Source organism: Hyla sarda, chromosome 3, assembly GCF_029499605.1.
Source record: "Hyla sarda isolate aHylSar1 chromosome 3, aHylSar1.hap1, whole genome shotgun sequence".
Taxonomy (NCBI): domain Eukaryota; kingdom Metazoa; phylum Chordata; class Amphibia; order Anura; family Hylidae; genus Hyla; species Hyla sarda.
In genome coordinates, this window is record NC_079191.1 from 384,659,223 (window position 1) to 384,686,356 (window position 27,134).

The 27,134-nt window shown below is 45.7% G+C and overlaps 1 protein-coding gene across 7 annotated transcripts in view; it reads right to left on the reverse strand.

The window, feature by feature from the left end:
- LOC130362843 (uncharacterized) overlaps positions 1-27,134 on the reverse strand; it is a 195,681-nt gene that overhangs the window by 57,590 nt on the left and 110,957 nt on the right. For all 7 annotated transcript variants that reach the window (XM_056567917.1, XM_056567916.1, XM_056567918.1 and 4 more), the window contains 3 exons: positions 22,791-22,990; positions 15,443-15,565; positions 2,386-2,526 (listed from right to left, as the gene is read on the reverse strand). In XM_056567917.1, coding sequence (XP_056423892.1) covers positions 2,386-2,526; positions 15,443-15,565; positions 22,791-22,990 — 464 coding nt within the window. The remainder of the gene's footprint in view (positions 1-2,385; positions 2,527-15,442; positions 15,566-22,790; positions 22,991-27,134) is intronic.

The following is a 27,134-nucleotide window of genomic DNA, read 5'->3' on the forward strand; positions in this document are numbered from 1 at the left end:
TTAGGGAAATAATATAGATGCAATACTAAAGCAATACTGATAACATGCTGATAGTATTTCATCTAAAATACATCCATATTACAGATCCATATTACAGATGTATTCCCATACATTCATGTGAAACTGGTCATAGAGTATGCTAGGAATTTTTAAGTATCTGCACTCCACACAACTAGCGATAAAGGGATTGCCTAGTAATAGAAAAACGCTGCTTCTTTTTTTTTTTGTAAAAACAGCACCACTCCTGTCCACAGGTTGTATGCAGTATGGCAGCTGAGTCCCCTTCACATCAATGAAGATGAGCCCCAACTTGTGGACAGGAGTGCACAATGGCAGAAACAGACGGCTATAATCACTACCCTCACCGCACCTGTGCACGGACTGGGCGGTAGCGTTCCCTGCTCCAAGATGCATGCAAAGCATGAAGGAATGTCCAGCAGGAAATATGGTGCAAATATGGGTCTTCATTATTGTAGGATCATATAATGTACATCACATACAGGTGTAACGCCGACGCGTTTCGGATCATGGCCATGGTTAAGAATCACTTCTGATCCGAAATGCGTCAGCGTTACACCTGTATGTGATGCACATTATATGATCCTACAATAAAGAAGATTCACTTTTACACTGTATTTCCTGTGGTCAGGAGTGGTGCTGTTTTTGGAAAAAAAAAAAAAAAAAAAGAAGAAGCAGCATTTTTCTAATACTGGACCACCCCTTTAAAGGGGTATTCCAGAATGATTTTTTCTTTAGCCTTTGAGCCCATTATGCCAAGTTATAATACTGTGTAATATGCTTTTATTACTTCCGTGTGCCTGTTTGTCCTGTCTTCATCCACATGACCCACTCCTGAAAGCGCTGTAGTGCAAGTCTCTGACGTTTCCCAGCATTTCATGCGCACAGAGGCAATATGTCTTAGTCACATGGTCTCCAGAGGGCGTGGCTATGCTGCAGTGGGTGGGCAGATACAGGGTAGAAGGGATTTACTGAAGTAATGCTGCACTCCCACCCACTGCAGCATAGCTATGCCCCCTGATGACAATGTAACAAATTGTTCTCTGGCCAAATGGAATGCTGGGAAAGGTAGACACAGTATAATAAAAAGACTTCCGGATGAGGGTCCTGTGCATGAATATGGGACAAAGCAGTGCACGGAGGCAATAGAGGTGTATTACACAGTATTGTAACTTGCCATCATGGGCACAAAGCCTGAAGAAGAAAAAAACCCTGGAATATCCTTTTAAGGGTACAGTCACACGTACGCAGATTTGATGCACGGGATTTCAATGTAAACTAAATGACTGAGCACAGCTTCTAATCGGCAGTTACAAATCCTGCGCATCAAATCTGCGCAGGATCCTCTATGTGTGAACGTATCCTAAAGAGGTTTTGCATGAGTGGAATTTATAAATTATTATTTCTGTTAAAGGCAACCCGTTTTATGCTGCAAAAAATGTGTGCAGCAAAAAACTGGTGCAGGCAATGCCAGTCTAGGACCCTATGAATTACTCTGAGAGGCTCTGGCGTTTAGGAGCAATCATAGTTCTCGGACAGCCTTCAGGGCGGGTCTTGGTGGCTGCTCCCGGCTAGGAAAAGACGTGTCACTCAAGCTGGCTGGCAGGGATCTGTCCCGAGGACTAGTTAAACAACAACAAAAAACGTGGTCTCAAATGGCTTGAGGTGCTCAACCCCAAGAAACCTTGGCGTTGGTGTGCGCGCTCTGGTGTGTCCTTCATATAAATGTCTCCATTTTAACATCAGTGTTGAGGGATAGCCAATGTCATTGTATACATCTACCACAGTAGTGCACCTAAATTTCTGTATTGCATTATTCCGAGGACTAGTTACCCAGGTCCCAGAGGTATTTTTGAACTATGATTGCTCTAAAACCCCCGAGTATCTCAGAGTAATTCATAGTGTCCCGGACTGGCGATACCTGCAACGCAGTTTGAGCAGCATAAAACTGATGACATGTTCCATTTAAGTGATTTCTATGTGTGATACTTTGTTTCCATTTGTCTATTTGAGTATTCAGTAAAGATATAAAGTCCCTAGCCCAGCACATCAGGGCAGTAGTAAGCAGGGATATACCGTACCTACCTGTAGCCCGCTACCACATAGCAGCGAGAATGAAAAATTGGATGTACCACAGGGGTTATCCAAAAACAGTGCCACCCCTGTTCTCAGGTTATGTGTGGTATTACAACTTGGCCCATTTACGTCAATGGAATAGGAGAGAAAATAAACACATTTTCTCTGATAAAAATTACTAAGTTTCTTATATTTGCTTGTGAAATGTGCAAAGTTTTTGAAAGGTTAGTCACCATGTAAGCATGCACACCTAATGCTTTACTGTAAGGATAATAACATCATGTTACTTACAAGTGGAGGACTTGCTGTGGAGTCATGAAGGAGGTAGAAGGGTTCACAGGAAGGCTCTTCAGTACTTTCCCAAACTTAATGAACCCCATGAGTAACTGAGCATTGAGGGGACTCAAGAGATTCTCAGCCAGAAGAACTGAACTATAATACAGATACAAAATGTAGAGGTCAGTGAGGACGATGAGTATGTATCCCAAATTGGTGTTGGATATAAATCTAGACAATACTATAAGGGTATGTTCACACATGTAGAACTTCTGTGGAGTGTCTGCACGAAATATTCCACATGGACATTCCGCAGCAGCAGAGTCCCATTGGATTGGGATTCTGTGGAGCTGTTCACACAGAAATTCCGTGCCAAATGTTTTGAAATATATATATATATATATATATATGCCACCATGTTTGTGTGAATAAAGACCCACATTTTTTTCACCTTATGGGAGTGCTGTTGCCCTTTCGTTTTATATATATATTATATATATATATATATATATATATATATATATAGGGGGAGATTTATCAAAACCTGTGCAGAGGAAGAGTGGTGCAGTTGCCCATAGCAACCAATCAGATTGCGTCTTTCATTTTCCACAGGCCTCTAAAGAGGCCTGTGGAAAATGAAAGAAGCAATCTGATTGGTTGCTATGGGCAACTGCACCACTCTTCCTCTGCACAGGTTTTGATAAATCTCCCCCATAGACACTCATCTATTCTTTCTGCCGACACTGCAAGGAAATGCATTGCCGTCGCATTGCGAATTTCCAAGCGGTCTGAGCGCTCGCCAGATTAGTCAAATGTACGGAATGTGCGGACATTCAACACATTGTTCGCCCATTTGAACCTGGCCTAAGGGTATGGACACTGTGTACCTGCTGTTTACATGCTAAAAACATCTACTGCACAATGGCTGATGTGTATGGTAAACCGAGCTGCCAGACGCCTTAGTGTGGGAAAGGGAACTTATCTGGCATCCTTCTTGGAAGGAGAAGGCTCTGATGCCAGAGCCAGAAATAGGGCTCACAGTGGCCCCATAACATTTCTGCAATAATATTAATAGTCATCTGCACTAAAACATAAATTATCCCAACCGAAAAACACAAGGTGCTTAAAACTTAACTTTTACTGTTACCATTAATAAAATCCACCCTTAAACTACATGTGGAAACCAATCAAAATTATAGCAAAAAAAACTCAGCATAAAATATTCCTTCACAGTCCACCTGGGACTATTAGTTCCACTGACCCGCTAACCAAGTGGTACTTAATTATATTTATATTAAAGTCAATCCTATAGATCCTGTTAGCTGATATAGGCACGCAATTCACACGCTGTCCAGGACTTTTAACATAGCCAAACCCAGTGTATGCATGGTATAAAATTCAAAGCTCATGCAACACTGTATTGTTACCAAAAAATTGATGACGCTACACAAAAGTAATAATACAGGAAACCCCAGTCCCGACGCGTTTCCTACTTCCTCAGGGAATTAGAGGGGGCTAGAAGTAGCACACATTATGTCGCTATGTATATGAATAAATGCATATATGGAAATAAATGCGGTATAGCAATATGTATTAAACGTGGGTCAGTGGACCCCAAGTTAATAAAAATATATAAAAATATATATTAGAGATCAATGGACCCCTTAGACCAGCACGCGTCACAGTATCCTTCCAGGCGAATCAAAGCTGTTCCCATTTATTCTCTTTCATAGTAGAGGAACATAGACGCCGGAGGTTTCAAAGTGCAGGCGCTATGGTCAGGAGTCTATTACCGTGCGCCGTAGTGGCAGCGTTCCCCGTCCTAGTGTTGGAGCCGAGTGCTGGGAGTTGTAGTTTTGCAACAGCTGGAGGCAGACTGTTTGGAAAACAATGCCTATAAGGGTGAATTCACACATGGTGATCGGGCTGGGACTTGCGGCTGTAATACAGACACAAAAAAGGCGTCTCTATTACCGTAAGTGTAAACTGAGCCTAAGTGTGACAGCCTGATATGTGGAAAGAAATACCTGAAACACATCTGTGTGTGCATCTGTGATTTCTAGACCGGCAAATGCTTTCCATCGTGACTGCAGGTAACAATGCTGCCATCTACAGGTGGAACCAAGCAACTATGTCTACTCAAATATACATGAACTGATGTTTATTCTCTATACCCTTTTGTTCCTTCAGAACGAAAACAGCAATTACATATACAGTAGATGTAAATAATACATACAGTTTAGCTGATATGCTAACAGCATCCTTCTGGCTACAAGATTCAGGTGCCCAGTATCATTGTTTTGAATCTCTAAGCATCACTATAAGTATTACATCACCAGTGTTTCCCAACCAGGGTGCCTTCGGCTGTCCGGGCATGCTGGGAGTTGTAGTTTTGCAACAGCTGGAGGAACCCTGGTTGGAAAACACTGCTATTTAGTTTACATCTATTTGATATCATTCCAAACACTGAGCTTTATCCCTATTTCATTGCTTTTTCTATTAGGCTAGGTTTCCACACAGGTTTTTTGGGGGGAGCTTTTGGGTACATTCACACGAGCGGACCCACAGCGTACTTTACGATGCAGATCCGCCGCTAAAGGACCCCTGCATGGTGGCTTTACAGGTGCCTGCTTGGAGCAGCAATATGCAGCTAGGAGCAGACACAGTGAGATGTGCAAGTCGCAGCGCGCATGCGCAGTATACTTGGACATTGTGGCAGCTCATAGAGCAGGGGGGAGTGGTCGGGATGTGTGCAAATACACTGCGCATGCGCGGCAACACGCACATAGCAGAGTGTCTGCTCGTAGCAGCGCATTTTGGCTCTGAGCAGGCACATGTAAAGCCACCATGCAGCGGTCCTTCTGAGTAAAATACGCTGTGGGTCCACTCGTGTGAACGTACGTTTGGGGGAGATTTCTGAAAACCAGTGTAAAGAAAGAGTGGTACAGTTGCCAATAGCAACCAATTAGATCGCTTCTTTCATTTTTCACAGGCCTCTTTGAAAATGAAAGAAGCGATCTGATTGGTTGCTATTGGCAGCTCAGCAACTTTTCCTCTGGACAGGTTATGATAAATCTCCCCCTTCGACTGGAAAAAATGCCACAAAAACTGAAACTGGTTTTTGCAGCGTTTTTACATTTTTTTGTGGCGTTTCTTCTGCCAATTTTACTTCGGTGTGGAAAAGCCTTTTTTTTTTTACCCTGTGTCAGTTTTTCACTGCTAGGGTACCACTTCGCATCACTGCTTACCTCCGTCGGTTGTATAGTGGGACTGAGCTGTGCCCACAGCTATAGAACTGCGGGTACAGCTCATGCTCGGCAGGAGGTATACATTGTAAATCCCCTGGCCAGCAAGAATATACAGTAGCCCTCATAATAATGTGCAAAAATGAATGAAAATATGAACATAGATCCCCTAAAGCGGACCAGACCTGTCAGCAGAAAAAACATGGTCAGATAGGACTAGTCAGGATTCGTTTCTTTTTATATCCATGGTCCTTTTCAGAAAGAGATATTTTTTATTATGCAAATGAGGCTCAAGTGCCCAGAGAGCGTTCCCTAGCACAGTAAGGCTAGGTTCACACTACGGATTTTCCAACTGCAATTCCGTTTTGAAATCGCAGGCAGAAATTCCGCTTGCTAAAATGTATAGTGTTGTGAATGGGTTTCCGTTCACAAATTCACACTTTGGAATTTGTGAAGTGGAATTTGTGAACAGAAAATCCGCTTGAAAATTTTCGCCTGAAGAATGGCGTTGCTCATTCTTCAGGTGGAAATACTGGCGGAATACATTGCAGTCTATTGGCCTGATTCAGTCGACGCTGGCCGCACTCGGAATCTCCAGGCAGAAATTGTCTGCCCGGAGATTCCGCAGTGTGAAGCTAGCCTAAGAACCCAGGTAAGTACAGCCCATGTCCTCTTATCACTGCCGCATGGCCCGCTTGCATCAGCCTACCCCATTCCATTGACAGCCACTAGATAAAGGGGACATAGGCCAAACTTACCTGGGCTCCTGCCATGCTGGGAAACGCCCTCTGGGCCCTGTATCTCAATGCTGGAAAGGGCTAGAGAGATACAAAAGGTATTGTCTGGAATTCTGATGACTAGCCCCATCTAGCCATGGGCTCATTTACACCCCTGTTATCTTGCTGAGCTTTAAAGGTGTTTACCAGGACTTTGATGCCGATGACATATACTTAAAGGGGTATTATAGGCAAAACCTTTTTTTATATATATCAACTGGCTCCGGAAAGTTAAACAGATTTGTAAATTACTTCTATTAAAAAATCTTAATCCTTCCAATAGTTATTAGCTTCTGAAGTTTTCTGTCTAACTGCTCAATGATGATGTCACGTCCCGGGAACTGTGCATGATGGGAGAATATCCCCATAGGAACTGCACAGCTCCCGGGGCGTGAGTCATCAGAGAGCAGTTAGACAGAAAACAACAACTCAACTTCAGAAGCTAATAACTATTGGAAAGATTAGGATTTTTTAATTGAAGTAATTTACAAATCTGTTTAACTTTCCGGAGCCAGTTGATATATAAAAAAAAGTTTTGGCCTGAAATACCCCTTTAATATAAACCATCAATATTACATTGTGGGCAGTCCAATTCTCAGTATCCCTTGTCCATCACATTATTAAAAGGGCCACATCATGTTTTTGTTTCTTTACTATTTCAAGTGAATAAGACTGAGCTGCCTTACCAACACAGTCCCTATAAAATGTATAGCATCATACATATTGTAGGGGTTGTTTGCTAAAGCTAAGATGCCTACATACAGAAACAGATCGCTTCATATATTGTGTAGTGGCCATGCTTGTTTTCTAGAGCTTGGCTCTCATTGACTTTAGAAACCATAGCCGCATGTATAAGTATCCTTACAGTGAAGGAAAAAATAAGTAGAGCAATGCCTATCGCAACAATATATATGTATATGTACCTACATATATACACTGCTGAAAAATATAAAGGGAACACTTAAACAACACAATGTAACTCCATGTCAATCACACTTCTGTGAAATCACACTGTCCACTCAGGAAACAACACTGATTGACAATCAATTTCACATACTGTTGTGCAAATGGAACAGACAACAGGTGGAAATTATAGACAATTAGCAAGACACCTCCAGTGATTCTTCAGGTGGTGACCACAGACCCCTTCTCAGTTCCTATGCTTCCTGGCTGATGTTTTGGTCACTTTTGAATGCCTGCAGTGCTTTCAGTCTAGTGGTAGTATAAGACGGAGTCTACAACCCACACAAGTGGTTCAGGTAGTAAAGCTCATCCAGGATGGCACATCAATGCGAGCTGTGGCAAGAAGGTTTGCTTTGTCTGTTGGGGTGGCAGTATCCGGGGACCTTGGACTATCATTTCTAGTGCGGTTGGTATTATTATTCTGTTTGGCTTCTCTCTATTGTAGCAGTTCTTGCACCTTTTGTGCACTTGCAGCACTTTATTTGTATATAGTATTGATTACATCTACCTGCATATAATATATACTCCTAATCTATTTACCTATATATATATATGCTTGTAGTGCAATATAAACTGCTATAGCCCCACTTTACATACGATTTATACCAACCGCACCATTGATGTACTTATCATTTTTTTCACATGCATATATGAAATGTCCCAGGCTGCCGCCTATATTGTTGTGATTCCTCCTTGATTTTTAAAATATTTTTATCTTTATGTATGTTCGCATTATGCACCAATAAAATTAGTCTAATTTTGCATAGAACTGTGTGTGAATAGCTCCTTTGTTTCTTCTTGGGTTAATTTTGTCTGTCAGCGTAATGACCAGAGCATGGAGGCGCTACCAGGAGTCAGGCCAGTACATCAGGAGATATGGAGGAGGCCGTAGGAGGGCAACAACCCACCAGCAGGACCACTACCTCCGCCTTTGTGCAAGGAGGAGCAGGAGGAGCACTATCAGAGCCCTGCAAAATGACCTCCAGCAGGCCACAAATGTGCATGTGTCCACTCAAACGGTCAGAAACAGACTCCATAAGGGTGGTATGAGGGCCCAACGTCCACAGGTGGGGGTTGTGCTTACAGCCCAACACTGTGCAGGACGTTTGGCATTTGCCAGAGAACACCAAGATTGGCAAATTCCCCACTGGTGTCCTGTGCTCTTCACATATGAAAGCGGGTTCACACTGAGCACATGTGACAGACGTGACAGAGTCTGGAGACGCCGTGGAGAACGTTCTGCTGCCTGCAACATCCTCCAGCATGACCGGTTTGGCGAAGGGTCAATAATGGTGTGGGGTGGCATTTCTTTGGGGGCTGCACAGCCCTCCATGTGCTTGCCAGAGGTAGCCTGACTGCCATTAGGTACCGAGATGAGATCCTCAGACCCCTTGTGAGACCATATGCTGGTGTGGTTGGCCCTGGGTTCCTCCTAATGCAAGGCAATGCTAGACCTCATTAGGCTGGAGTGTGTCAGCAGTTCCTGCAAGAGGAAGGCATTAATGCTATGGACTGGCCTGCCCGTTCGCGTGTCACGTGACCACAAATATGCTGTCTCAAACACCGTTCCCTTCAGTGTGAGTTTGGCTACTACAGCGAGAGGATCTCTCCTGCTGTGATAGCACTGCGGCTGCAATGTTCTTCGCGCTGCGGCTGTAGTGCAATTGATTTCCCACTATGGGGACCGTGTGCCCGCGGGGGGGGGGGGGGGTCTCAGCTCTGCGGCTGACATTACATTCATTTCACGTTATGGGGACCGTGCACCAGCAAGTGAGCAAGTGTCATAAGCTGAGTGCAGTGGCTGGCATCTCATACAGATCCCGCTGCGGGCACAGTGTCCCAATAGTGGGGAATCAATTACATTACAGTCGCAATGTGAATTTCATTGCAGCCACAGCGCTTCGGCTATCACAGCAGAAGACATCCTCTTGCTGTGGTAGCCCAACTGACACTGAAGGGAACGGTGTTTGAGACAGCATATTTGTGGTCACGTGACATGCACACACCAACCGCAGCCCCCCCCCCCCCCCCCAGGAACCAATGGTAGGGGGCGGGTGTGCGTGGGTCAGCCAATGGAGCGGTCTTAGTCCAGCACTGGAAAGTGCTGAGTCATGTAACATTCCACGGTAAAACACAAAGTATGGCTGATGTTAGCCGGTCAGCTGCGATGGTTCCGCTGATGTTAGCTGGTCAGCTGCGATGGTTCCTGATACTGTATGCAAGCTGTTTCAATGCAGACAGTGTCCGGTTACAATGATCGGTCCTCAGCTCAAAACGTGGATGGTGAGTCTCGGCAATGTCGACGTCACCAGTCAGCTGATCGATCCCCGGCTGGTGATTGCGAAGAACTGGAGATAGAAAGCGCTGAAGGTACAAAGCTTTTTTGTAACTCATTAAGTCTTCCTCCCAGCTGAGCAATCAGATATACTCCTATATAAGTGACCTGTTATCTGAAGACATCATTCATAGCCACTGAGGAAGGGGTTAGAACACATTGTCCACACCCCGAAACGCATTTGCCCTTTTATTTTGATGTTTTTTAACCTGTTCCATCTAAACATTGTTCTTACAAAGCTGCAGAGGATGGATTTTTTGCCTTATAAATGTCCTGGATTGTGACTGGAACAGCATTTATATTGAAGACCAGAAGAAAAGTAATCCCAAAGGTCGGCACTGTACACTGGGCTTAAAGTCCAATAAAGAGTGCTCTGCTCCTCGTGGTTCTGACTCAAAACCATAAATCCAGACAATAAAATAAATATATTGAAGACCAGTACACACTGAAGCAAGCTTTACCGTTAAGTATCCAGTGACACTAGTGACTATTAATATCAGTATCAGTGCCGTGCAATACTAGTGCTTTGTACCTTCAGCGCTTTGTACCTCCAGTGCTTCATAATCTCCAGCGCTTCGTAATCACCAGACGGGGATCGATAAGCAGACTGGTGATGTCAGATGCCGACTTTTTTTCAAATTCAAAAAAGAAGTTTATTAAGCATATTCAAAAGTGACAGAAACACGTACATGCAATCAGTACAATGACAGCTACTGCGTTGTGGGCCGAAATATCAAATAGGTCAGAAATAGCAAAAAAGCTCAAATAACAAGGTTATATAAACAAAACTGGTCAAAGTATTTATCTAAAAAGATAACATGTTGGTTGGGCCACATCCTAGCCTGAGTGTGGATACAAGGGCAACAGGGAAAAAAATGGGGTGGACCGTACTATGCAAGAGATGAAGCTTGAGAAAGGAGTTAATTCTAAATAGGAAGTTTAAACGGTGGGCAGAAAACCACTAGCTCAGAAATAGGAGAATAATAGAATGAGACAGAGAAAAGTCCAACAAAGACAAAAGAAGGGAGAGACACAACCAGAGAAAGCAAACTTATGCACAAACAAAGGACACAGCCGAGGCAGAGACCGACAGGCTATTGACCCAAGGCGAACGTGTCAAGCAAGCCGGAACGCAGTCCAACCGACCCACTGCAGTAACTACCGGGAACTCTGTCTATATGCCGGGAAAAGTCTATATGCCGGAGATGAACAATAAGCCGACCACAGAAGCCAGGTAGAACCAAACCTGGAAACATCTGCGAGTTGGACGGCCAGAAGTTCCTCCATACGTTTGATATGGGCAATCTGAACCAGTCCTCTAGGGAGGGGGGCTGACTTTTCCACCACTTTCCACCATCTAGGAATAACTGTTTTAGCTGCCTGGAACAGGTGACGCGGTAGGGACTTTTTGCATTTCGCTTGCGCCATAAGGAACATATAGAGCAAGGCCGCCTCAGGACTCCGGGGACCTGGACCCCAGTAACCTCTTGAATAACCCGCAGGAACGATCTCCAAAAAGGCACCAATTTAGGGCAACCCCACCATATGTGTGTCATGGTACCCTCGTCACCACCACAATGCACGGCACAGAAGGATACCAACGATGAAGCATCGTCGGCACTCGGTACCACCAGGACAAGATTTTAAAGCTCGTCTCCTGAAATTTCATGGCAATCATAGCTTTATGGGTCAGGAAAAAACATCTAGCCCATTGATCAGGAGGGAAGGATTTGCCCAACTCAGATTCCCACGCATGGCAAAAGGACAGGAGGGAATCCGCTCTGGGAGCCAGCAACAAGCCATAGATGGCTGTCCAGCACCTCCTGCTCGTCCTCCGGGAGGACAGGGAAGGGGCGAGGTCGGGCATGGGGGAGGGGACCATGGCTGCTGGAGATGATACAAGTCAGAGAAGAAGGAGTGAAAGATAGATGTGATATCTTCCGTGGTATGTACCATAGTCCCAGATGGAGACCTAATAGTAGGAATATGGGTCTGGGCCAATCTGTTATTCAGAGCCCTGGCAAGCATTCATCCGCTCTTATTCCCATGTGCATAGAACTTGCTTTGCCCCATTTGAAGCCAGCAGCCTCAAGAGGCTTCTAAGAGGTATTTCACCTCCAGTTGAGCCAATTGCAGTTCTCTTAAAACAGGCTGTGAGAGTGACCGCTTGTGTGCCAGTTCCAGTGAAGAAACCCTAGCTAGGGCCTATCTAAGGGCATGGGCCTTCTCCCGTTTCAGTCTGGAGCCAAGTCTGATGAGAATACCCCGGAGGATACACTTCAGCACCTCCCACTGGATGAAGGGAGCAATGGGGTTCGACGCATGAACGAAGGCAAAGTTTTATTAGGGAAGGGGGAAACACTTCTGGTAAGATCGGCCATACAAACTATGTCCAAAAGGAGGGACTCATTCAACCTCCACGACCAGGCAGACTTAGTCAAGAATGGAAGCTGGAGGGAACAGAAGACTGGGGCATGATCTTACCAGAGAATGTTTCCTATGGCAGAGGCAGACAACCAGGAGAGGGCATTATGTTGAACCAGTACATAGTCCAGACGACTGTGGGAATCATGTGGAGGAGAGAAGAAGCTATAATCCCTACCTGAGGGATGTTGTAAGTGCCAAGAGTCGCAGAGCTGAAGTTGAGCAATGGAGCGTTTGACTCGCTTGATGGTGGATTAAGAAAGACTGGAACGGCCCGTGGAATTATCCCCCACTAGTAAGGAAAGGACAATATACCTGGCCTGGGGGTCAAGAATAACATTAGTGACCTGGTGAGTCAGTGATTTGTGTAAGGCAATCGCCACTCCCTTAGACCTGTAATCCAGTTATTGGCACAGAACGAAACGGGGTAATGTCTATTTTTGAGGGCCGGGGCATGACCTTACTTAAAATGGGGTTACTGGAAACAAGCAACTTGTACCTTACGTTTATAGAAATGATGGGAAGGGAAAAGGGGGGGGGGGGGGGACAGGAAAGAAAGAACATCCCAAAGCACACAACCAAAAGGAAACTGAGGTAGCAGACAGAAGAGAAAAACATAAACAACAGTAACAAGTTAGGCATTCAATACAAGGTTATCAGGTGCCCAAGGGAGGTCTGTTATGGGACCCAGAGGGGACAGATTCCCAACAAGTGATTAGCCGTTGCCGGTGACCACTCCTGGGGGCAGGTTGGGACGGGACACCTTGGAGGACTGTTGGGGGGACCGTAGTATGGGTCGCTTAGGGGCACCAGAGGATAGTTGGGGCCAGTCAGGCAAAGGGATGGAAGGCAAGTCCAAGTCCCATAAGAATCCTGGTATGTCTGCAGGAGAGCGCTCAGTGAAAGTTTTCCCACTCTTGCGGACTGATAGGGCCATGGGAACCCCCACCGGTACGGGAGGTCATGCTCCCACAGGGCCTCAAGGATGGGCTTAAGTGCTGCTCTTTGGGCCAAAGCATGTCTGGATAAGTCTGGGAACAGCTTGACTTGAACATCTCTAGAAAATACGCATGCAGGCCCGCGCTCACAGAGGATGTCCTCTTTGATAGCATAAAAGTGTGCCCGGCAAATCACATCTCTGGGGTATTGATCATCAGGACTAGGAGGTCTCAGGACTCTGTGCTCTTGATCCAATTCAATGTGAACATCAGGAGCACATTCCAAAAGATCGTTGAAGATGGACAATAAAGCAGGGTATAACTCGTCATTGTCAACGTCGTCGAGAAGCTGCTGCAGGGTGAAAAGCTGGTCACTGTGCTGCCTCACCACTTCTTGCAAAGCTTGAACAGAAGAAGAGGAGGATTCTTGTGTAACCTCCACTGCCCCAACCCTAGTGGACAATTCAGAAACATCTTGGCGAAGTTGAACAAATTCTTCCTTACACTCTGCAACCATCTGTTTAGCCAAAGATGAAAGATCATCCTTCATGGAGAGTGATGCTACCAATGAGCGTAGGTCTGCCTGGAGAGGGGTGAGAGTGTCCCGGGTATGAAGGATGTCCTGATAGTGCCTGAGTATTGGGGACAACAGCACGTGTAGTGGAAGGAGCACCAAAAATAGAGGAGGTGCCCTCCAGGCTGGGTAGGGGCCCCTGAGTTGGTGCATGAGGGGACATCCCCGCAGTAGGCAAGGGCATCAGGGGGTCCCATTGCAGGGGGGGTGGTGAGAAGGGGAGTCCCAAGGGGAACCTGAAGACCATGAGGGAGAGGCAGCAGTCCCCTGGTACTGAGGATGCATAGGGTTAGGCATATTGTAGAAGGCCATCACTTTGGGGGGGGGGGGGGGGTGCACTGTGAGATTGGGGGCCACTCTGCAGGGACCAGGTCAGGAACAAGCTCCATAACATGTGCACCCCCAGTAGCAGCCTCCTGCAGGGTAGTGGGGTCTGTGGGAGCAGCTATGGGACCAGGAGATGAAGGCTGGCAGGCATGCTCATTCCCCTCTGGGGAGGAGCGCAGGGGATCAGGGGCCGGATCCCTCGAGCTCGAGGGTCCTGTATGTGCGGGAAGCTCATTGCGGGCACCAGTGAGGGTAAGCACTGCGCCTGAGTCCCTTTGCGTGCGCAGACACAGAAGCAGGAGAGCGTCGCCATCTTGTGAAGCTCCTTCCTCCAGGACACCCCCAAGTGATGGCCCACAGTGGAGGAGGCCGGCCATCGCGGCAACAGAGAGCCAGCAGCTGATCTCGGCGGTGCAGAAGAGATGGGCTCCAGAGCTTGTGGAGGAGCCGAGACCATGTGCGCAGCAGATGGAGATGCAGGGCCCGGAGTCACGGAGGTGCCGGCGGTCATATTGCCCGGAGGTAGGGACATGCTCCGGCACGGCTGTGACTGGGTAAAATAAGTTGCCAAGTCCTTCTGAGGAGAGGGGGGACGAGAACGAATCCCTTTCCTATACTTTTTAGAGGTTCTCCCCATATAGTCAGCCAGAATTGGTGCTAATGGCGGGTGCAGGACCGGAGCTCCAGCAGCGTGCGTCCTCATTCAGCCATGGCTAGCTATGCCACGTCAGACACCAACTTTGCTGAGACTCAATGTCCCCGCTTTGGGCTCCGATCGTTGTGACCGGACACTGTCCGCACTGAAACAGCTTGCATACATTATCAGGAACCATCGCAGCTGACCAGCTAACATCAGCGGAGCTGACAGTCGGCATTCATCTGACGAGCGATGCAGCGCGTCATTGGATCTACATTTACACCTGAAGTGGTGAGCGGTACATGGTACCAACTGTATGTATTACGTGTGGTCACATCCTATTACGGATTACTCAATTGCATTTGAATCATTTAGTACGGTCATTCCTCTCATATATAAGACTATTACACCATCATAGGATTTTTCTTTAATTTACAGGACTGTATGATTGCGAGTATATTGGGACACTTTCATGTCTTTTTCCTTTGCAGGTTGTACCCAGGTCCCTTTTTCCCTCTTTTATAAATATTATATGTCTGTATTGGATATTTGTATATTACACGGCCCTGTGATTAATTTTATATGTGACATAATTTTATATCATAATAAAACAAATTTTTTACCAATTATCCATTGTACATCCATTTTGGTTTTTGAGGTACTTGAGGACTGGGATTCTCATTCATATGATTTCTAAATAAAGATTATGTGATTTTTTTCATGACTTTTTTTGAGTAGCTGCATTTTTTGGGTTTTTGTCTCATTCACTTTAGTATATAGAGTAGATAGATAGATTAATGTTCTATATAAGTATGCATTCTTTATTAGATGAATCCCATTCTTTAGGACTGACCTCTCCTGTGCAGCAAGCTTACTTATAAAATCCTCTAGGCCTTGCTGGAGGTATAGGATTGCTTCTTGCACTCTTGCTCCAGGACCATTTTCTTGCTCAAGAAGAGCTAGACCGACATAGTACCTGAGTCATACAAACACACAAGCACATTAATAAACACATAACAAATTAATATTCTTTTTCATATTAGATTGAAATAGCGTGCTTTAAATTAAAATCAGGTCTTATTTTATCACTTGTGACGCTCGCTATTCCTAAAGACTAGCTAAGGACTTTGATGATACTATATATTCACAGAACAAACATGCGGTCCACATAGAGCAACATGAGCCAACAATCACATTTATTCTTCATATGGCTGCCTGTAGAGTATACAGTCAATGCTAAAGGGTCTGGCCTATTAAACATTACTTTTTTTTTTAAGGCTATACAATGAAATAATGTGAAAATACAGCTACACTTTTTATAAAGGCACTGTCCGACTGAGACTGGCAGGTGTATATGAGCATGTGTCACGATTCGGCTAGCTGATAGTGGATCCTCTGTGTCAGCGAGGGATTGGCGTGGACCGTGCTGGTGGACCGGTTCTAAGAAGCTACTGGTATTCACCAGAGCCCGCCGCAAAGCGGGATGGTCTTGCTGCGGCGGTAGCAACCAGGTCGTATCCACTGGCAACGGCTCAACCTCGCTGACTGCTGAGAAGGCGTGGGACAGAAGGACTAGGCAGAGACAAGGTCAGACGTAGCAGAAGGTCGGGGCAGGCGGCAAGGTTCGTAGTCAATATGGAAATAGCAGGAGGTCAGGAACACAGTATGGGTAACACAGTAATAGCTTTCTCAAGGCACAAGGCAACAAGATCCGGCAAGGAAGTGCAGAGGAAGTGAGGTTATATGAGCATGGAACAGGTGCAAGCTAATCAGGGTGATTGGGCCAGGCACCATCATTGGTGCACTGGCCCTTTAAATCTCAGAGAGCTGGCGTGTGCGCGCCCTAGAGAGCGGAGCCGCGCGCGCCAGAGCATGACAGCCGGGGACCGGGACAGGTAAGTGACTTGAGATGCGATTCGCGGGCGGGCGCGTCCCGCTATGCGAATCGCATCCCCGCCGGCAGTGTCAGTACAGCGCTCCCGGTCAGCGGGTCTGACCGGGGCGCTGCAGGGAGAGAAACGCCGCGAGCGCTTCGGGGAGGAGCAGGGACCCGGAGCGCTCGGCGTAACAGCATGGCACACATCTATGGGCATTGATGAACCAATCTTGCCACTATGTGCACTGTTTTAAGCAAGTTCTTGCTATAGAGGGAAGGCATGAGGGTTTGTATTTTAGTAAATGCTATTTAAAGGGGTACTCCACTGGAAAATATTTTTTTTAAATCAACTGGTGCCAGAATGTTTAACAGATTTGTAAATTACTTCTATTTAAAAATCTTAATCCTTCCAGTACTTATCCGTTTCTGTATGTTGCACAGGAAGTTCTTTTCTTTTTGAATTTCCTTTCTGTCTGACCGGAGTGCTCTCTGCTGACACCTCTGTCCATTTTAGGAACTGTCCAGAGTAGAAAACCTATCATGCTCTGGACAGTTCCTAAAATGGACAGAGGTGTCAGCAGAGAGCACTGTGGTCACACAGAAAAGAGATTCAAAAAGGAAAGAACTTCCTGTGCAACATATAGCAGCTGACAAGTACTGAAAGGATTACAATTTTTAAATAGAAGTAATTTACAAATCTGTTTAACTTTCTGGCACCAGTTGATAATGTTTTTCAGAGGAGTACCCCTTTAACTTGATATTTAGAGTGATAAAAATGACAACATATGCAACCTACAACATTGGTACCACCTTTACTGCAGAGAGCCAGTGTATTATGCCAGAGGAATATAGATGCTTGGCCACTACCTATAATAAGCATTTTAAAAGAAGAACTATATATACAGTATATTTGACTCTGAATGGCCACTCTATTAGAGACCCCTATCTTGTGCATCAGACATCCTTTGACCTTCTGTACAACAGTGCTAAGTCATGGCATAGATCAGCGTTTCCCAACAAGGGTGCCTCCAGCTGTTGCAAAACTACAACTCCCAGCATGCCCGGACAGCCGTTGGGGTCCAGGGTCCAACCTGGTACTTATAACTTGTAATGTTTCCTGAAATCTAAACTTGAAATCTATACAACTCGATATCAACGTTGAGGAGGTTGTCTCACAAACATATATACATGTGGTGGCAGGGTGTGTGGTGCAGGGCAGATGTTGTTATTCTAGGGACAGATGGCATTAACCACTTGCATTCGTGACGCCAGGCGTGGTTTAGCCTATAACCACCCCAAGGTATACTGCTGGATTCTGGGCTAGGCACAGAGGCAATAAAGACTCAGACGCCAAGTTATAATGGCAGCTTTACTGAGGGTAGACAGTTCAGCCAGGGCCCAAGGAGGTGACCAGTGACGCAGAGACCTTAAGGGCTTGCTGGGACTTGTAGTAGGATTGGACAATTGAATGCAGACCACGCTGACTTGACAGATGACAGGGACTGACTTGACTCATAAAGCTGTGACTTTAGCTAACTTGACTTGACGGTGGCTGCAGGACTGGACTTTGAGGTCTCCAACACTCTGGATACACACACTAGGCAACTGCACTGGACCTCAGCTTAGCAGAAGATCAAAGCTCAAAGAGAGAAGCTACCTCCACCAGGGCTTATATGGGGGAGACTAGCAGGGAGTCCATAGGTTACTCTTGGGATCATCTGGTCACTGGTACCTCCTGGGTAACAATCACATGACATATCACATGGTGTAACTCTTAAAGCAACATTACATTTTATAACACTTTACATGGTAAAACAGATTTACAATGGGGGAACAAGTGCAGGGGAGCTTGGGGACACAGAAGCTCCCGTACTGTGCAACCACAAACGCCCAGTCCTGGAGGGCGGAGGACTGAAGTGGCCACTGAGGCCCAGTGACAGTTCCTGGGGAATTTATGCACAATTATAAACATTTATCAACGGGTTTAGTCAGGTTTTCTTTACTATAATTGTTGCAAAATTGTCGCAACTGCGACTATGTGATTTTTCGTGCAACATTTTGACTGGAAAGCGAGAAAAGCAAGTTTTCCAAAAATGAACTATGTAGTAATAATTTTAAAATGGACTACGGGTAGTCAGGTATTTATTAACTGCGACAGTCGCAACAGGGTTAAAAATTGACTAAATTTACTCCAGCTCAAACATGGAGCAGAAAAAGCTACTACCAAAGTAAAAAAGGAAAAATTGCTTACGTGAAAGAAAATTATCAACAGGCTGAAACCAGTTGATAAATAAGTCACACATAAGCCAAAAAAAAGTAAGGAAAAAATTACTAAAAAAAAGAATACATAAGCAAACATTGATAAATGTCCCTCTATGTCCTTCTCAGGTCTGGATTACGAAACAAGATAAGGATGATTCCATGTGGCATGGTGAATGTCCATACATGCTCTTTAAGTATATGGGGTTAATTCGACTTTGTAACTGCTTTCTGAAGACACTCAAGTCAACAATATACATTTCAATATACATAGATTCATGGATTGGGCTGCCGGAGGCTATCTACACAATGCCTTGGCTGCTGGGGCCCCTCAGTTCTCAACTCTTCTCCCCAGAACTCAATATACGTTGTTACACTACACTATAGTGTTACTTTTACATTTATCAATTCTGTCGTTCTACGTGCATTATCTAGGTATCAGGTGAACCCTCTGTCCAGTAGAGTAACCTGTACTCATGGACAGGAGAGAAAACATTAGACACATAACTGTATATATTTAGAACTTGTGAACTGGGACAACAAATAATGTTACAGTCCTATCTTGACTATTTGCATTTGCGTCGACAACTTTTACCATATGTGAACTGACTATGCGTGGTACATAACTTTACATTATGAGTTAATCTTTGTACCTGGTGGGAATTTGTCATGGCAATGAGGTAGTGGCTACGCTTCTCCTGACTGGGTCAGGATACCTGCCATATAGATTGCCATGAATAAACGACACTATACCCTTAGACATCCCTGTACAAACATATTATACACATTTTATTACAGCACACCATAACCATTATAGTACACCAATATAAGTATTTACTTGTGCAAAGGTATTGAGCAAAAATATATTAATGGTATATACATATTTATAACTGTACCGCTCCACAGTCCTGGTACATTTTAGAGTTCTTAGTAAAGAATCACGGCTAGAAACTTGGCACGTACAAATTGGTTACAAATAAACTTCTTGACAAGTTCGTCAGGCACTTTTCTTAAACGTTGCATAACCTGTTGAGAACAAAAGTACTTCACAAAGAAAGTTAATGATATATATCAGCATTATCAGTAGACTTCCCTAACTTGGGAACTTGCCATCCGAGCCTCGCCGGTCGGACTGCTTCCGAGGCTGGGTCATGTATCGGGGTCCATGGGACTCACTCGGGTGTTCCGGTTCACCCTGGACAACGTGGACTCTGTAATGGTGAGGCTGATGGTGACCACCATTTGCACTGCAACGGCTTGCGCCACTGGGGGAACAACGGTTGGTGCCTGTTGGGCCGCCCAAACCTCCTCTGTGGGAGTAGGCCGAGGCACTTCAGTTGGTAGCTGCTGGTTAGGCCAAACCTCCTTGACCACAGGAGTAGGCCTGGGCACATTCACAGATGACAGATACTTTGGTGCCATGACAGACACTTCGGGCATGTAGACCTCCTCCTCCTGGACGGTACCTCTGACTTTAGGTGGCAGCAACCCAAAGGGAATGGCGTCCCAGTCGTCCGATGGGAAGTAGGCAAACAGAATCGGGGTTGGATTCTTTGGACGGGTCACCGCAGCTACCCACTCTCCTCTTAAGCTCTGTACAGGAGTATACTCCACAATCTCCCTGCTCTCTAGAGAATGCATGGACGGGGGAAGATAGTCTCTCTGTATTGCCTGACGATTGATCAGGATGGTCCCTCCATGACGACAGTCCAAGAGGGTGCCAAACCACCGCATTTTGTCAAATTTCACCACCGTAGCGAGGCAGCATTCCAGGGGTGGCTCACCCTCTTGGGGATGTTCCAATTTTCTGATGTACAGGTGTCCTGTTGCTGCGCTTGTTGCACCTCATATGGCAGCAGCTTCGGCCCATATCTCTCCACTCTCTGTGCCCTCAGTCCCTCTATGATCTTGGCCATCTGAGCCTCTCTTCTGGCCCTCTCGGACTGGGCCGGAGGGACAGGGGGATGGGACTTTCCTGGCAGAGGAAGAAGGTGCTCCCTCATGTATAGGATCAGGCTCATCGCCAAACAACCACTTAGGTAATGGTGGTGACTGGGGATGGGTGACAGACTTCTGGGCCTGGGGAGTTTGCTGTGGGCTAGGGGTAGAAGGAGGGGTAGAGAACTCAGCCTCAGCCAGGGTACTCACTTCTGACTCCTCGGTGTAAATTTCGGCCCAGTACCCCCAGGTCCGGTGGTGAGGGGACAGCCTCACCGGCGATGATGCACTCCTCTGGGGTTGGTGGCCATTCTCCATAGTCCTCGAGCAGCTGGACATGGTAGCAGGCCTTTTCGGCCCTGATGGAGACGCGCTGTAGACAATCTGCCAGCTCCTGAAACATTTGCGCCGCGGCAACTTTCTGGGCCTCCGGAGCCATCTTTGGACTCTCTGCACGTGTGCTTGCCTGTTCCACCATGCTGCTCCTCTTACTGACTTCCGGCAAACTGAGAGGTTCTGGCGGCGCTGCTCCTTTTATGCAGGGCTTCGGGAGAAGTGCGTCAGTGGTACAGCGCTGACTTCCGCTCCCCCCGGGAACAAGGGGCAGATCTTCACAGTTCCACTTCGGCATTGATACAACAGCATGGTTTCCATGCCCAGGGGCAGGAAGCTGACCAGCGCACGCTTCTCCGGCACATCTTTAACCCTTGCCAGGCAATACTTGGCAATGTAACATAGTTTCTGATCTTGCACATGGTGTTAACGATTTCCATACTGTTCCAAATAGCAGGCAACACACTTTTCGTCACCTTCCCCTCTATTTCAAAAGCATCTAGGGTAAAACACATTTCATAGACAAAGTCCTGTACACTTTTTGGCACAGACTTCAATTGCATCAGCATGCGGTTTTTGCAGACAATATTGGACACAGTTCAGACTAGGGGGAGGACTTGTGGCATAAGGCGCACACCCGTATCCTGTTCCTGATGCCAAAAGTTGTGGGGTGGCGGGTGTGTGGTGCAGAGCAGATGTTGTTACCCTAGGGGCAGATGGTATTAACCCCTTGTATTTCTGATGCCAGGGCGTGGTTTAGCCTATAACCACCCGAAGGTATACCGCTGGATCCTGGGCTAGGCACGGGGGCAATAAAGACTCCAACGCCAAGTTACGGACAATGGTAGCTTTACTGGGGGTAGACAGTTGGTAAAGTCTATACAGTTCAGCCAGGGCCCAGGAGGTGACCAGTGACACAGAGACAATTGAATGCAGACCATGCTGACTTGACAGATGAAAGGGACTGACTTGACTCAAAGCTGTGACTTTAGCTTACTTGACTTGATGGTGGCTGCAGAATTGGACTTTGAGGTCTCCAACACAATGGACACACACACTAGATACAACTGCACTGGACCTCAGCTTAGCAGAAGAGCAGAGCTCAAAGAGAGAAGCTAGCTCGACCCAGGGCTTATATGGGAGAGACTAGTAGGGAGCCCATAGGTCACTCTTGGTATCACCTGGTCACTGGTACCTCCTGGGTAACAATCACATGACATATCACATGGTATAACTCTTAAAGCAACATTACATTTTATAACACTTTACATGGTAAAACATATTTACAATGGGGAAACAAGTGCAGGGGGCTTGGGGACACTGAAGGAGGCTGCCTGACAGGACAGCAGGAGCATGGGGCAAAACCTGCCGTACTGGGCCACCACATACATATCACAGAGTAGGGTTTCCCGCTCCAGGTCGCCAATCTATAATCCAGAGGGAGAACCGCTAACAAATGGCTGGCATTCATACTAAATTCGCCCAACAGAGGCCACTGGTTGCATGTTTCTCTTCATAGGACAATCCCTTTAATTTTAGATGAAAATCAAATATTTGTCAATTGGAAAAAAAAACATGACTGTATTTTGTCCCTGTAGAGTGTCTTGTTTATTCGGCATCGTAACCCTAGTAAAATGTTCCAATGGTCACACTGCTTTGGTCCTATGTATCCCTGTCATACACTCATGATGCTATAAATGTGCAGCATATGGGGCCAAATATAACTTCAGTATGCTTGATAAATAGATGACACATTCATGTCACCCAGAAGATCTGAGGGAAAACATCACATCACCTGGCAATGGGAGACATTGGTCGCAGTGCCAGCGAATTCTGTAACAACATCAGGGCTTCGTTGTTTTGTTTCCGTAGCAACAAGTGTCTGCCCACATGAAAATTGTATTGCCAGCTATTAGGATCCAGAGAAAGAGCATCTTTATACTTGAGGAACGCCTGTGTTACTGGACTCTCCTCACCCAGAGAGAAGCCACTGCTCTGCAATAAATCAAAAAGATTAGACACAATGTGCAAATGGAGAAAACCCCCAAAGATTGGGAACTACAGTCAAATAAAGTCATCTAACACTTCTAGGTCATGTCTATAGACACACAGATCTTCATTTTATAGGATTTGTTCTCACTGCTTGACTTTCCAATGAATTACTCAGATTTACACACTGGCGTGCAGAAAAGTGGTCTCACTTAGAAATGACCTATTCTAAAGCTCTGATACAGACATAATACACATTCTGTAAGTCTTTCCACCATGTGACTGGTCTGAAGGACATTTTCCCACATGCCACATCTGTGTATATGGAGCTTGCACTGGGCCACAAGAAGCCATAGACTATGGGGGAGATTTATCAAAACCTGTCCAGAGCAAAAGTTGCTGAGTTGCCCATAGCAACCAATCAGATCGCTTCTTTCATTTTCTACAAGGCCTCTGCAAAATGAAAGAAGCGATCTGATTGGTTGCTATGGGCAACTGGGCAACTTTTCCTTTGCACAGGTTTTGATAAATCTCCCCCTATGTACGAATGTGTGCTGCCTCCATATAGCACCATATAATAAAACAATGCATCTATGAAGAAATCTCCATCAAACTGCATGCAATGGAACATGGCATGTATGGAACCATATACTTTAAAGCATACCTGTCAGATCCCACACAAAAAACGTTATATGTTACTCAGTACCTAATCCTGATCATATACATGTAATTTTTATGTCTCTTACACCAATATTTCACTACAAAATAGCATATTAACCCCTTAAGGACCCAGGGTGTACAGGTACGCCCTGGTACTTAACGCCCCTGGGCGTACTTTACACCCGTGGTAATTCCGGTCCCGGAAATCGTTCAGCAGGCATCCTGTGCAAACCCCTGGCGATTGGTGGCGATTCCAAGTCAATCGGGTCTCTGGTGACCCGGAAAAAAAGGACAATAGGTGGCGTCTGAGATGCCTTCTATCACCCTTTACCAGCAGGAGTGTGGTGGCACGGATGCCACCTCACGATCGTGTGATTGATTGGTCCGGACGACTGATCAATCACCGAGCCTGCTGGGAGGTGATCGGGCGGCAATCGAGCAAGTTGGGGGATTCCTTACCTGTCCATCGGGGCAGGCGGGGGTCCCTGGCATCTATGTGGAGGGTCCCTGGAGTCGCCAGCGGAGGTCACCGGGCGGCAGTGTCAGCAGCGCCCTCAGTGGCGGCGGCAGGAAACAGCAGGAGGTGAGTTGTTCGCCTCCTGTTACTGCTAAGCAACAACTCCCAGCATGCACAGCCAAAGGGCATGCTGGGAGTTGTAGTTTTGCAACAGCTGGTTGTTTGTGCATGCTGGGGCACTCTTTTTCTATGAAAAAGTGTGCCTCCAGTTGTTGCATAACTGCAACAACCAGCATGCACAAACAGCAAAGGGTATGCTTGGCGATGTAGTGTGCCTCCAGCTATTGCATAACTACAGCTCCCAGCATGCCTTTTGGCTGTCAATTTATGCTGAGAATTGTAGTTTTGCAACAGCTGAAAGCACACTGGTTGCGAAACACCGAGTTAAGTAACAAACTGTTTTGCAACCAGTGTGCCTCCAGCTGTTGCAAACTACAACTCCCAGCATGCACTAACAGACTGTACATACTGGGAGTTGTAGTTTTGCAACAGCTGTGGGCAGACTGGTTGTGAAACACTGAGTTAAGTAATAAACTGTGTTTTGCAACCAGTGTGCCTCCAGCTGCTGCATAACTGCAACTCCCAACATGCACGGACAGCCAAAGGGCATACCGAGAGTTGTAGTATCCAAGCAAGATACAGCTCACTCCTGCAATGCGCACACCTGTGTCTCGGACCCGCCGGCACCGCCCCGGCTTCCACAGTAAATCCAACACAAACGAATGTCCAGCACTTGGTATGCGAATAAAATTATTTCCGTTTATTGAAATTGCACAGGACAAACAGGTACAAGTGGTCTTTCTGACGCGTTTCGCGCTTAGATGCGCTTAGTCATAGAGTTGTACTTTTGGAACAGCTGGAGGTTTGCCCCCCCCCCCCCCCCATGTGAATGTACAGGGTACATTCACATGGGCAGGGGTTTACAGTGAGTTTCCCGCTGCAAAGTTTGGGCTGTGGCAAATTTTCCGCCGCAGCTCAAACTCCCAGGGGAAACTCGCTGTAAACCCCCGCCTGTGTGAATGTACTCTAAAAACACTACACCTACACAAAATAAAAAGTAAAACACTACATATGCACATACCCATACACAGTTACCCCCCTCCCCAATAATAAAAAAAAAAAAAAAAAAACATCTTGTACGGCACTGTTTCCAAAATGGAGCCTCCAGCTGTTGAAAATCAACAGCTCCCAGTATTGCCAAACAGCCACTGTCAAGGCATGCTGGGAGTTTTGCAACAGCAGGAGACACCCCGTTTTGGAAACACTGCCGTAGGTTATTTTGGTGGATGCAAATCCCCAATTTAGGCCTCAAATGCGCATGGCGCTCTCTCGCTTTGGAGCCCTGTCGTATTTCAAGGCAACAGTTTAGGGCCACATATGGGGTATTTCCGTATTCGGGAGAAATTGTGTTACAAATTTTGGGGGGCTGTTTTTCCTTTTACCCCTTATGAAAAGGTGAAGTTTGGGTCTACATCAGCATGTCAGGTACTGATGGATAGTGCGGGAGACGTTGATTCCAACAAGCCCTACCTTGCCCGGATCCGTCCGGCCGTTCGCCCGCAATTGTACTTTTATTATATGTGCATATCTTGCTATAACTGGCACGGGCGGGGCTTCTGCAGCTAACTGGCACTGAAGTGTTCTGGCACCACAGGGGCTTCCTAAATGTGACATTCCCCCAAAAAACCATTTCAGCAAAATTTGCTTTCTAAAAGCCAAATGTGACTCCTTCTCTTCTGAGCATTGTAGTGCGCCCACAGTGCGCTTGACGTCCACACATGGGGTATTTCCATACTCAGAAGAGATGGGGATACAAATTTTGGGGGGCATTTTTCCCTATTATCCCCTATTTCTTTTTTTTTTTTTTGCTGTTCTGGCACCATAGGGGCTTCCTAAATGTGACATGCCCCCAAAAACCATTTCAGAAAAACTCATTCTTCAAAATCCCATTGTCGCTCCTTCCTTTCTGAGCCCTCTGGTGCACCCACAGAGCCTTTAACATCCACATATTAGATATTTCCTTACTCGAGAGAAATTGGGTTACAAATTTGAGTGTGATTTCCCTCCTTTTACCCCTAGTAAAAATTCAAAAACTGGGTCTACAAGAAGATGAGAGTGAAACACCTGTGAAACATCTAAAGGGTTAACACACTTTCTGTATATCATTTTGAATACTTTGAGAGGTGCAGTTTTTATAATGGGGTCATTTATGAGGTATTTCTAATGTGAAGACCCTTCAAATCCACTTAAAAACTGAACTGGTCCCTGAAAAATTCCGATTTTGAAAATTTTTTGAAAAATTGGAAAATTGCTGCTGAACTTTGAAGCCTTTGATGCAAACATAAAGTAGACATATTGTCCGGCATTTATCATTGCTGGTGTAAGTGAAGCATTTTTCTACACATTTTTTTGTGTGCTGGTAATGTGTAGGAGCATCAAATTTATTAAATGATCGCAGAGCATTTGAGAAATTTTGTGCAGGTCACATTTTTGAAATTTAACTCTTCACATACACCAAAAAGCTAAGCTAAGTCTGGCCTGGTGTAGTTTTATAGACTCTTCAGTGGCTTTGCACCTTTTTAGCGCCTTTTCACAAAAAGGCGCAGTTCATAAAACCCTTACATATCATGTGTATTGCCAAAATCAGTGGATTACAACTCAAAATCAGCAGAAATGTGTAAACCAAAAGGCACAAATGAACCCTGCTTGCACCTAAACGCAATGATAAACTGCGGCCATTGTATATGTGAATCAATAATTAATTTATTTGGGATGTCCATTTTCCTTATAAGTAGAGAGTTTCGGAGTTAAAAAAAAATGCTACATTTTTTAATTTCTCATCACATTTTGGAACTTTTCACCAAGAAATAATGCAAGTATCGACAACAATTTACCGCTAACATAAAGTAGAATATGTCACAAAAAAACTATCTCAGAATCAGAATGACAAGTAAAAGCATCCCAGAGTTATTA